A 12,762-nucleotide genomic window follows, 5' to 3' on the forward strand; every position below is an offset into this window, starting at 1 on the left:
AGGGAAATGCATTAGCTCTGAGGATTAGCAGTATCTGCTCTAAATGTGACATGTTTATTTCAGCTTCAAAACACATTAGCAGAGCAACATATGTACTTGAACCAGTGGGTAAATATCTAATGTCAGTCTTCCAACTTCAGTGGGGATTTTTTGCAGCCCTGCTCACCTCTTAAGAACCAAAAAAGGTTATTTAAAAAAAATTATCCAGTTACACCCATTTACTATTTTTGTTGCATGCTTCAAGTCAGCCAGTGTTTCTCAGCTGAACAAACTGGAGGAACTGAAAAACAAATCTCGGGACAAGGCAGAGATATTATACTTGCTAAACAAACCTGTTTTTGTAAGTAAGCCGGACAGTCCTTGTGCCTTCACATTTCCCAGGGTGTTGTTCTTTGCTGGCTTGCTCCCATTTTGAAATAATATCACAGATCTAGAAGGAAAGCAATACAAAACTGCTTTGGCATGTCTTCCTATTTGAAAACACCTTGAAAAGAAACTGTCAACTTATTTGAATGTCCTCTACCAATCACCTATTAGATACGTACACAGCTTGAATTTCTAAACTCACTGAAGTATAACTTTACTTGTATTTCTTATTCAAAGTGTTTAATTATTATTTTTTTTTGTTTTTGTTTATCCTGCAACACATGCACTACCTTTGGAAACAAGCCATAACATGGTAAGGCCAGGTACTTGATTTAGCAGCTGCCAATGAATGTGTAATAACACAGAGTAAGTTGTTATATAATTAATCAAATGCCTTTGATCTCTGCCTTCTCCTTCTGCTGCATGCCAAAGTTTTTCTGGTCCTTTCTAGTAACTGGTGTAAAGTTGGCATGAAGTTTGTTATAAAGTGCACCAAAAGTGGTTCACAATAAGCTGTGTAGGTGGGTAGGTGGGCAGATGGGGAGGAGGTGGAACAGAGATCCTAGGAGCCCAGCTGGGCTTCATGTCACCATTCCTTCATAAAAGAGCCTTCCTGGAAGCAGTAATATGAGTAGTCTATAAAGTTATAGTTACCTAGAAAATAAGTACATCTTTTATAAATTTTGCTTTCCATATGGTAATTTTTCTGAGCGTGGTGACACCACTTGTTTATCACTAAGGCTGGGTTGTACCACACCTTGTAACTCAAAAGTGCAGCTGTGAACACTGGCCAAAGAATGCAAAAAGCTACTTGGTAGAAATAGAAAAAATTAATGATTCATTAGTTGCTAAAAGACTTGGAAAGTATTAAATATTTTACTAAAGCACACATTATATTGCATTTTGTCACTCTTTACTGCTAAGAATTTAATTCTAGCAATAGAGGGAGCTAAAATTTAGAATTCATAGCAATGGCAAACCAAAAATTGGTAATGTCTTAAACTGAGCCTTAAGCCTATTCTGTATTAGAGAAGGAACCATTTCTTTTTTTTATTTTCCCAGGATTTCCACCCCAGTATCAATGACTTTTTGGACCTCCCATGGTCGTCTTTTGGAGCCATATCAGAAATGTTAACTGAAATCTCTAAATCCACGTTTGACTCAAATGCTCCTTAGTTTTAAAAAACTGTAACAGCTTACTTTTTTTTTTTTTTTTAACACAGCTGTTACTTCTCTGTTACTCCTCTGAATAATACAGATCTCTTGGAGAAAGCTTTTAACTATAGTTCACTGAATGAATTTCAGCAACTGAAAAGGTGATCTTTTAAAAAAAAACTTTCCTTTCACATTAAGCAAAAAAGACAATTTTCATCCTGAAAAATGCTTTCATTACATTGTCTGAAGAGAGCTCTGCCAAATGAAGATACTTTATTTTTTTATATGCACAGCCCATTAAAGGCTTTTGTTTACCTTAATGTTTCCTTGAAGACAGTGCTCTATATCCTTGCCAGAGGGATCATCAGAAAACAGTGCAAATCCTGACTGAGCTGGTTTCCTCATCCCTGTATCTTGGTTCAGAGTGTTCAGAAATTCCTCTACTGTGGTAGAGGCATCAAACCCAACAACCTAAAAAAGAAGCCAAAATGTATTTTGCTATCAAACTCATACCCGTTTCCCCTTTAAATCTTAGATTTTGAAAGATAATATTTCTAGAATAACAGTGGAACTATAAGACCCATTTTGTCCATTACTGTAATTGGAAATTAAAAATTGGCAGAAAGGGCTTGAAAAAGATTTCGACATGGGAAGTCAGATTAGTGGAATTGGTTTCCTTGCACATGTTACACTTGGAATTCTATTACAGAATTTATATGACAGATAGCAGTCTAGTATCTGAGCTTTTTGTGAAAAATACTACTTTACAAAGGAAGATTATCATTTCCTGTACCTTTCAATATAGTGCAGAAGCAAATGAGATCAATTAATCATTTTTCATCATGTGCAACTCTAGAGGGATATCAGGCAACAGATCTACACTGGCAGATCTAAAATAGTTTATGAATGTCGCTTTGTCACTATTGCACAGGTCAGTAATGTACAGAACCTTCTAAATTTTACTTTCCCAAATATGAACTTCTGTTTGCTGTGACTGGTATTGAAGCATTTTAGCAAGAGATAGCAAATAGCTTCTTTACAGATAGCAGTGTCTGATGTTCACTTAAATTTGTATTGAGAGTGTTTTCCTGTATTTGACATGTTGAAAATGTTTTGGTAAAAAAATGTCTTGAAAATGGATCATGAACTACTATTGTTTGAACTTCTCAGTGCCTGGCATTAAAATAAAATCTGATTAATCTTCAGAGATTAATACAAGAGTTTTTAATACCACTACAATTGTTATTTGCTGATCCCACTGAAGTAATTTATGTATTTAATTACAATTTTCTTAGCCCTTGTAACTATGCAATTTTGTGCAGTAAATAACTAATGAGCAGTAACTCCTTTTCTTCTCCTAACTTCAATTTTGAAATCCTTTAGATATGATTTAAAGGATGTTGTTTTTTTTCTGTTTTACTGGGCAAGCACTAAGCATTTAGGTAAACTTAGAGATGAAAAAATGCAAAATACTTCTGTGACAATCTGAAATAAAAATTTTATTTGATATAGCTTTGATTTCATATTAAATGTTGCTTTCTATCTAGGAATACTATGAATTGTTAAATTGTTAAAACTCTTCTTAGCCATCTCTCACAGCTGGAAACATAAACCAGGATGTGAAGCAGCATGCTTGGAAGCCCATGGAATGTTTCCTAGGGGCTTTGACTAATGATATCCCCAGAGAGTTAAGAATGGAGCCATGTTTGTTCTGTAACAAATATGGTTATCCTTCAGGACTGATAATGGGAGTTACAGCTGTGCTTCCAGGCCTTCACTGAGGTATTTAACTTCCAAGATGTCTGATGAAAGGAAGTGGAATTTAATACCTTTCCTTTTCCTTCAGTCTAATTCATTCATCTGGTGGTCAGGTTAAATAAGAAACAGAGTTTTGTCAGTTCTCACTCTTACAAGGTTTTACTTTTTTCTTTCTCTTCAAGATTTTCCCCCAAACCTTTACTCTTAGTTGATCAAATCAGGTCACAAGTACTTTGTGCCTGCCATTGCTGGTACTGGCACGGGATGAAACTTGAGCCAAGTTTACCTTACTCTTTTTGATGTACTGCTTCATGTGTATGCTGACAGCAGGGGGTTGGGAGAGCTCAGATTTCGTGGCCTGCATGACATTACCTGATATATGCCATTCATAAAATGAACTGGAATACTGAAGGGCAGGGAATGGTGGTAGGGATTTCTCAGGAGAGTGGAAAGGATTTCCATTCTGGAAGGTCTGGCTTCTCGGTCTCCGTTCCGCTGGGTACGTTCTACACAGCGCTGGCAATATATAGCGTATTTCCCAAATTCAGTCCTGTGGCAAAAAGAGAAATAAGGCAATTCCTAGGGACTGACTGAAAGGATAGTAGACTGTGAGTGAATATTTCTGGAAAGGCCAGATGGGAGGAGCACTCAGATTTCACTCTGTGAGATTTCCAACATATTTTTTTGCGTGTGGAATTAGAGAATTAGTCTACTGAGACCTGCAGAACTGTGCCAAAGATGAACATGGCTCAGGGTGTGTTTTGCAATTGCCATATTTTGGTTTTCACAATTTTGCAACATACAGTCAAAATATGCACTGCAAAATGTTTGTTTTTTTTTTTTTTAACTTACAACTTTCCCAAGTGATGCACAGAAGTAGTATGTACTATATTTTAGTAGCAATTCTACTCAAATTCATTTTAAAATATACGTCAAAAGATCTGATATGTTACAGGAAAGATTGAAAACAAGGTATTTCAGAAAGACAGTTGACTAACTGGGTATCAGGCACACCTGGAATCTGCATTCTTCTTTAAGTGAAGTTTAAGAAGCCAAAGGAATGGATGCTGGGGCAGGAAGAGTCCAACGCAGAGGGCCAAGAGCTGCAAGCCCTGAACAAAAGGAATACATTCACTGTTTTAAAAATCCTACAACATAAAACTTCCTGCTGTGGCTGCTGGCCAGCAGTGCAGCTTACTATGCCAAGTTGAGACTGCTGAAATAGGAATTAAAAAAAACAGAGAAAAAGCTGAGTAAATAAGCATATCACCTCATTGAAATGCCCAATACTCTCTGTCTATTTACATGTGTACACCAAGTTTGTTTTGGGGCTGGAAATGGGAAAGCAGCTGAGTTTGTATAAAAAGCAGTTAATACAAAGGAAGAGAAATACTAAGGCTGCAAGGCCAAGCATTATGATATGAAGAGAAGCCTGTGCAATTTTAATTCAGCTCTCCTGTTACACATAAGTAATTTTTTCTCCTACCAAATTGGTTTCACTTAATATTAATTGGTATTAATATTAATTGGTTTCACTTAATACAGAGTTCTCTTATGTACCCTGATATACACTTACTAATGTTGCAATGACTTTTCTCACAATCAGTGTATCAATGCTTCACTGAGATTTAAAAAACAGTGTTTCTTTATCTTGATTTATCTGATTTGCCTCGTATTAAATAGAAATTTTACATATGGCACAGTACTGTAATAGATATGGCTGATGGTCATGTGCTACTTCATATGGTAAGAGAAAAACATGTCTATTACAAAAGCCTTGGTATGGTAACTTCCTTTCTCATTTTCTGATCAATCTCCCAGTTCTGTAGGCATTGCTCCATCATAAGTGTAACATTCCAGTTCTGTTCATTCTATGCAAGCCCAAGTATTGGCTTTCCTTTCAATTCCAGTTCATTTCACATCTGGATAGAAGTGAATAGTAGGCAGTGGACAAAGGGAAGAAATTCAAGTATGGATTAATAACGTAGCATGCAGGGTGAATGCAGAACAGCATGGCACACAAGAGGGGACATCTGTCAGGAGCCCTGAGCCTTATCTGATATTCCGCTACATGGCACCACAGCTTTACTTCACAGTCATGCTATTGAGTCATTTGCTATGTGGCTTAACACACAAAGCTTCCTGAGGCAACACCTCTATTAGGAAAGAAGCAGTAAAAAATAATTCGTTTCTTACATTCTTACTTGACTTGAAGACAGCCCATTTTATGTCCACCCTTTACAAACAGCATGGGCAGAGATATATTCTACCACCAGATAAACATACTTTGTTAGAGGATAACATCAGCTTTGTTTCAGGAAAACGCAGCAGCAGTGAAATTGGATCTTAACTCAGCAGATGCTGCAGAAGAGCAAAGCCTTTTTACCATCCTAAACACTCTGTGTAGTTCCTTCATTGCTCCTGAAATCCATGCCATTAAAATAAATACTGGGTTACCTGTATTGGTCCTGCCTGGTTTTGTGGATGTCGACGCCTGGTCTGTTTAATAAGTTGGCAACATATCTCATTTTGAAGTTCAGGATGTGTGAGGCAGATCTGCAAAGCACTTTGGGCCAAAGATACATGGTAATCAATGGCAGGAGAGTCAACTGCAGCATTTATAAACAACTGGCAGGTCTAGATATAAAATAATAAGCAAGTGAGTTTACATACAAGGGAGCTTCAGCAAATCCTTAAGATGTTCTATATATCAAGTGTTCTTTAATTGAAATCACAATTAATAAGTTTATCAGTAGACTTGGAAAACTCTGCTGCTTCTGAAAACTGGGGTGAAAAGGGGCCAGAGTGAATGAAAATCTAAACAGAGATACTTGAGATGAAACACCTCCTACAACCCATGCTTTTCACTCTGTATCTAACGGAGCAAACTGTAACAGGGGTTGGAACAATTGTGGTGGCAGGCAAGTTTAAGGACATGCTGAACACAGCTCACCCCTCTACAGGACTTGGAAATTCAATGTCTACAACTCTAATGAGCACAACATGGCAGCATATACGCAGATAAAAAAATCCATAACTCAGAGCCATTGATTTACATCTTGGCTTTCCATGGTATTTTTACTGTAGGTTAAGTATCACCTTTCCTATACCCAAGTACTGTCTCAGGAAAGCCAGACATTAAGCATTTGTTGTGCTGTGTTAGAAGAAAGCATATTTATCACTTGTTGCATTTACTGTATACAGTAGTTGAATTTTTAAGGGATAGAAGCAAAAATACAAGAAGTGGTTTGAAGCCAAATCTATTTCTAGACTATTTTTATCATGAACGGGATGACTGAAACATGACATGATCTGTTTCTAAATTCCCTACCTGACTTCTCAGCTGATTTATACAAGGTTTCAATAAAGGTCATACAAGTAATCTTTTAATTTATTTACTTTAGGCAAGTGTCTGTGATTTGAATTAGGTCTGAAAAGTGATTTCCAAGTAGATGTAAATTTGTTTTTATCAAAGAAGTACATTTCCTTGTAAATTTTCATGCTGCAGGATTGCAGAAAATAAAATAGATGTACTTGTTTGAATTGCTTCAAACATCCCAGAGAAACAAGTTGGAAAGTTTGCCTCAAGGTGTCCATGACAAAACATACAGTGCTTGTCTTGAATTCCTCTCTAGATCTGAATCATAACATCAAAATTCTCCAGATAGTTAAAGCTTCAGGGAATTTGTTCTTTAGACTTGTCTAATTTTGTGGAGAAAATTAATTTATCCAACCTCCATGCCTTCCAGCTTGTAATTTATCTCACAACACATAGACAAAGGAATAACAAATTTTATTTAGTCTCTGTATTAGCCTTTATAGCCTGGAAGCAGGTTAATGGCATGGCAGCATACTCTGTCTTATAGGCATCAACTACCTACCTGACCTTCATCTGGGAAAGCTGTAAAGCACAGAAAATCTCTCAAGAACCTAGCTGTGGCTCAGTGGTTATGAACCAGTATGTGTCTCCTAATCATAAAGTGGTTATGCAGTGTTTTACTATACTGGGACATATGTGCATGTGTATTTGTAAAGATCTGTGAGAATATTTAAAAATTAACTCAACTCTTGTGAAATACTTCTAATAATTTTTCTACGGAATATTTTCTCTATTTATATTGCTGTATAATTGGTCTTTTAAGAAGACCTACTTTATATGAAAATATTTTCTTTTTATTAAAAAAAAGCAGTATAATCCCTGCTTTCTATCTCAGTTTTATATAGTTCATGACTTGCCTAAACTTAAAATTTACTTTCTTTTTCTCCTGATTTTTAAAATATCTCCAAGATGATTTAAATGTATCTACAACAAAACTTTTGGCTATGATTTTTTCCCTAAATCTAACTGAAAAAATAGTATTTCACACAAGGTTTTCTGAATGCAGAGATATGTCCATGCTGTTAGATTCTTTGGAACTATGAACTTCAAGGAAAAATTATTATCACTTATGATGGTCATGGATTTTTCTACTAACTTGCACTTTATCAGTAACTTATCAGATAAGTAGGAACACCAAAAGCTGAAGCCTAAACTGTTCCCTTGCAACTAAAGGTCATCTTTACATTGGAAGTGATAGTCTTTGGCAAGGTAATATGGACACATTTTGCTGCTCTCTATTACTTACTTCCACTAAAGATAAAAATAAACATCTGTTTTTTCTAATCTGTTGAATATCTCTAGGAAGCCAGCTAACAGCTATTCTTTAGCAAAGAGTTAAAATAGTTAATAAAAAAGGTATCTGCTATGGTTTTACCTTAAATAATTTAATTGCTTCAGTTTGCAAAGCTTCTGATGGCAGTGTTGTAAGAGGGGAAGTAATTCCTTCTTTGCTATGGCAAAGGGTAGGATGTCTCCAAATTTGAGAAGCTAAACAGATAAAATATATACATTTTGCAATTAATTAGGTTCATAAGTGCATTTACTAATACGCATTGGAAGATCAGTATGTTGAAATGGAAATAAACTTACTGGCATCACCTTCCACATTTAATAATTTGCAAAGAAGTTGTTCAAACTCAGATCCAACATTTACACTAGTACTTCCAGCTGCAACTGTCAGATGATAAAGCCACGTGTCCTAAAGCAGAAAAACATAGCAGCTCATTCATTTCGTGCTGGAAGGAGCTGCTTCATCAGGATTCTGCTCTCAGCTTGAAACCCTACCATGCACTCCTTTTGAAGCCCAAAGAAGTTTGCCTTTGGTTGAATAAACACACATTCATGGTCTCTGTGTTACAAAATGAAGCAAGGAAGATTGGACAGGGCTCTCCAAAACTTTTTACCCTCAGAAATCAAGCCTAATTATCAGGGCATTCTTCCTTTCCTTTTCCAAAAGGTTACATAAATCATTTTTTATCACTGCCAGATCCTGCTAACCTGGGGTAAGTCCAGAAAGCAAAACAAGGTCTACAAGATTACTTGGGAATTAAGCAACAATAAAAAATTGGTTTTAACCCTACCTTTCATTGCTCCTGTACTACAAGTAGGGCAAGTTTGTGCTATATTAGTCTTGTCAGTGAAAATGGATACCAGTACCTCGTAACCTCTCAGCTACAGCTCTGTCTACAAGTTACTGTAAGTGAGCAAAATCTACCTATGTAGGCAAGCTTGCATATTTTTGTATATTTTAACAAGGATTACCTACACTAGCATTGATTTGCAGACAAACTCTGATCAGTGTTAATAAAGCAGAACCTTCTCCTTATGATATCAAAATACAAGCCAGGTGACTTGTAGTCCTTCTCCTTCTCAAGAAATATTCATATCACAACACCATATCAGATGTACTATGAAACTCAATAAAAATATCCACTTATTACCTTCTCATGTTTGGATCCTATAAGAAGATAAGTGGGTCCTTGGTCTTTGGGGTGGATAACAACAGTGTAATGGGTTGATAATAAACTGCGACCACTGGCTTCATAATCTTCATCAGAATCACAGGATCTATCAACTTCTTCAACTTTTGCCTCAAAAAGCTTGATTTGACCAAGAGGAAACTAAAAGTAAATATCAAAATTGGTGAGAAGGGTAGTGTTTATTTCAGTGCACACTGGTTTTGTATTATTTATTATTTTATTTATTATTTACACAATTTTTCCTTATTCTACAAATAGAAATTAAAATGTGAACTACCATCTGTACCCACTTGTATTTACTAATCCTGCCAAGGAATGTCAGATAAGACAGATGTTGCAGAGAGCAAAATGAGACAGATTATATGCCAAAATCTGAAAATGACATTTTCAAAAATTCTTTTCCAGATCTGCCTCTATACATAGCTAATGCAATTAATGTATGTTAGGGTGAGAGAAGTCATTCTTCAGAGTTCCCAAACCTGGTTCCAAGCAAAAATTTCCTGTTTCAGGCCAAGAACTTTAATTATGACCTTGTTATTTTAGAGGACAGGAATGTACTGTTGATGTATCTGGTTTGTTCATACTCTAAATTCAAAAGGTAAATTTTTTGTGTGATAGACCTTTTAGTTGGTTTCTTTCTCCAGTCTGAGAGTTCACAGAGCTTCAGTGAGCTTCAGAGCTTCAGTGTTGAGATGTCTATGTAGTTAGCATTATTTAGCAGAAAATATTTTCTCTAAAAAAGCCATTCAAGTGGAAATTTTCACAGAAGTAATTATTTCATAGCCTTCAACAGAAAGCCTCAACAAACATAAATATAGCATGAAATCTCTTCACACCTGGGTGACAGGAATGAGAGAGGCTGAAAAACTCCCTCCTTTCCCACAGTGCCACAGGTAAGGATTAAAAAATGATTAAAAAATGATGTGTGATTTGTATTTTCTGTAGTGGTTCTGAAGCATTCAACTTTTTGAGTAAGATGAGATTCTGAGAATCAAAAGATGTTGTTTCACATGTAAGTACTCAAGATAGATTTATTCACCAAGTTTAACTAAAACACAATTGGCTGGCTTTTTAGTTTGAATTCCATTTTGAAAGGAGGTCAATGAAATGGACTCCATTATTGTATTAACCAGTGCAGATTGTGTAACTTATTTCTGTACAGACACAGTCAGCTACAGAAAACATGATTTTAATTAGCATATTGTTGAACATTAGAAATAAAGTAGCTTTGGAAAACTTTTCATACATATTCTGCTTACAAAAGCTGAATTCTCATTCTGTTCCAAGTTAGCAAACTCGTTTCAATTTTACTTTAAAAGGGCAGCTAAACTCTTCCAGATGTGAGGGAAATAGTCACAAGAATCCAGCAAAATTCTTGACTAAAGACCATGCTAAAATGCCAGAATATTCAGTGGTAAAAATATATAAATTCAGATATGTTAAACATAGAGATTTTTCCCTAGGAGAAAGTGTAAGTTAATTTTAATGTCTCTGTAGGATGAGCTTGAGATTATACTCTAGCCAGTTGATTCCCAAATCCTGTTTTACATTGTTTTAAAGAGCAATTAAAATGAAATGTTTTGATGGATGGTTACTGGTATCTTATTCATACAGTTCTAGAAATGGGGTTTCGTTGGGGTTTAAAATGGTTGTAAAAGGAAAGGATGACAAAGGGAACAACTAGCTCTACACAAAAGCTATGAATTACAGACTCCAGTGTGACTATCTTCTAAAACAGAAGTACAAATATGAGAATGTCTACTGATTGTTTTATAAGGGCTCAGTGGACTGTTCAAAATCCTGTTTCCAACCTGCCTCCATTAAAAAGATGTTTCTTGGTGACAAAATACAATGTCTTGGGAGCAAAGGGACAGGTGAAAGTCATGACTAGGAAGTGTCCTCCTAGCTCTTGCAGCACTGTGGGCATACAGTGACATACCAAAGAACAGGATTTGGAAGTTAACTGAGGGACAGAAAGAACATTTAAATTCTTGAAACTTGCCATCACTGCCCACTGCAAGAGACGTAAGAAAGGGTCTGCTTCCAGGACTACATGACAGCTGTGTCTTTTCTGAAGCCTGTCAGAAAGGGACACCTGAACTCCAGGCAAACCAGTGTCCCCCTTCAGCTAGGGATAACATGCATAATATGTATCACATCCTGTAGAATGAGACCAATGGGTGTGATCTTGATTGCTGGCTAGTAGACAGAATTTTCCAAGTTGACCATGTGTATATAATACCAAGGCCAACTGTACCTTAATAAAACTGTAGGTTTCTGTTTAAAGTCTACATTCTCTGAAGAAACAAGAAAGGGACCTACCTTGTCTTCTTGATTACGGAAATAATACAGAATTTTTCCAACTAGGGCACACCAAACCCTTTTGGAATATCCATGTTTCACCTGTAATTACAAAACATCCGTGATCACAAAGAAATACTGACTGTTTTCACCATCTCTGAACTTTGATGATATTGGGAATGCATGTCTTGGTTAAAATTCCTATCCACATTACTGGACATGAAATTTAAACTGTGTAACTCTATTAAGGGCATAAGAATGAAAGCATTAGATGAAATGCTTATCTATACCAGAGTAAGGTCAGTGTTGGCCTAAACAGTGTTGGAATAAAGCAGACTGGGGGAAGAAGTGTTTTCCTACCTTTGTAAGTAATCCTTTCATGGTTGGCTTGATTTCAGACTGTACGAAGAGAGGGCTGGCAGCCTGTATTTTAAGAACATTCTGCAGTACTTTGATCCATTCCTCCAAGATGTTGGGGGAATCTGCAGTCAGGTAGTATGTTCGTTTTTCCGTGGTCAGCTGTGTAGTAACAAAGAGACTTGAGCTTGAAGAATTGACATATTTGATCCCACAGTGTGGGATTTGTAACATACACCACCAGTAGCTTCACAATTTCAGGGAGTTTATCCTCCCTATAGTACTTTTTAGTAATGAAACATTCCATGACCAGACAGAGCAGAGAGACTCTTTCTAAATATTTATCTGGGAAGTTCCAGGACAGCAAATTGAAAAATTCCTGTTCACCTTTCAGATAAATGAATTATCTCTACCCAAATGGCTGACCCCACAACTGCTCTCTTTATTTCTATCCCATATGTGAGGATCTAACCTTTGTGGCAATACAAACAAGACTTCAGGTACACCTTTTTACAGTTTCTGTCACTGAAACAATTCTTTGGTTTCAAATGAAAGGCACTGATTATTTAATTCCAAGTACCCACTTGGTCTTGCAGTGCAACAGGGACTGCAACATGTGGTTGGCTTTGGGGATGGAGGGAATGCTGAAACACCAACAGAGGAGAAAAGCAGGCACCTGAATTGTTTGCTTTCCATCACCCCTTTCAATATGGCTGGATGCATTTAGCTCAATTTGACCTTGAGGCTTTCGAATAACATCACTCTGGTATGGAAAAAAAGGAAAAAGAGTATTTTAAATCTACTAACAAACAGCAGTAAATTCATATAGGACTAATTTAAACATTAACCTTGATAAATACTTTCTAGTTACGACATTGTGTACCTTGTACACCTCTTGAGGAAGTGAGTACTGAATTACTCTCTAACAGCTCATAAACCAGAAGTGCAATTTTTTTTTTCCTTCTA

General features: G+C 36.3%; 1 protein-coding gene across 2 annotated transcripts in view; it reads right to left on the bottom strand.

Moving 5' to 3' along the window:
• PLEKHH2 (pleckstrin homology, MyTH4 and FERM domain containing H2) overlaps positions 1–12,762 on the bottom strand; it is a 54,015-nt gene that overhangs the window by 10,578 nt on the left and 30,675 nt on the right. For both annotated transcript variants that reach the window (XM_030269018.4, XM_030269019.4), the window contains 11 exons: positions 12,473–12,559; positions 11,800–11,958; positions 11,461–11,541; positions 9,100–9,279; positions 8,249–8,357; positions 8,034–8,146; positions 5,737–5,916; positions 4,294–4,391; positions 3,652–3,829; positions 1,837–1,992; positions 333–430 (listed from right to left, as the gene is read on the bottom strand). In XM_030269018.4, the coding sequence (XP_030124878.4) occupies positions 333–430; positions 1,837–1,992; positions 3,652–3,829; positions 4,294–4,391; positions 5,737–5,916; positions 8,034–8,146; positions 8,249–8,357; positions 9,100–9,279; positions 11,461–11,541; positions 11,800–11,958; positions 12,473–12,559 (1,439 nt within the window). The remainder of the gene's footprint in view (positions 1–332; positions 431–1,836; positions 1,993–3,651; positions 3,830–4,293; positions 4,392–5,736; positions 5,917–8,033; positions 8,147–8,248; positions 8,358–9,099; positions 9,280–11,460; positions 11,542–11,799; positions 11,959–12,472; positions 12,560–12,762) is intronic.

The sequence above is a fragment of the Taeniopygia guttata genome, chromosome 3, assembly GCF_048771995.1.
Source record: "Taeniopygia guttata chromosome 3, bTaeGut7.mat, whole genome shotgun sequence".
In the NCBI taxonomy this organism is placed as follows: domain Eukaryota; kingdom Metazoa; phylum Chordata; class Aves; order Passeriformes; family Estrildidae; genus Taeniopygia; species Taeniopygia guttata.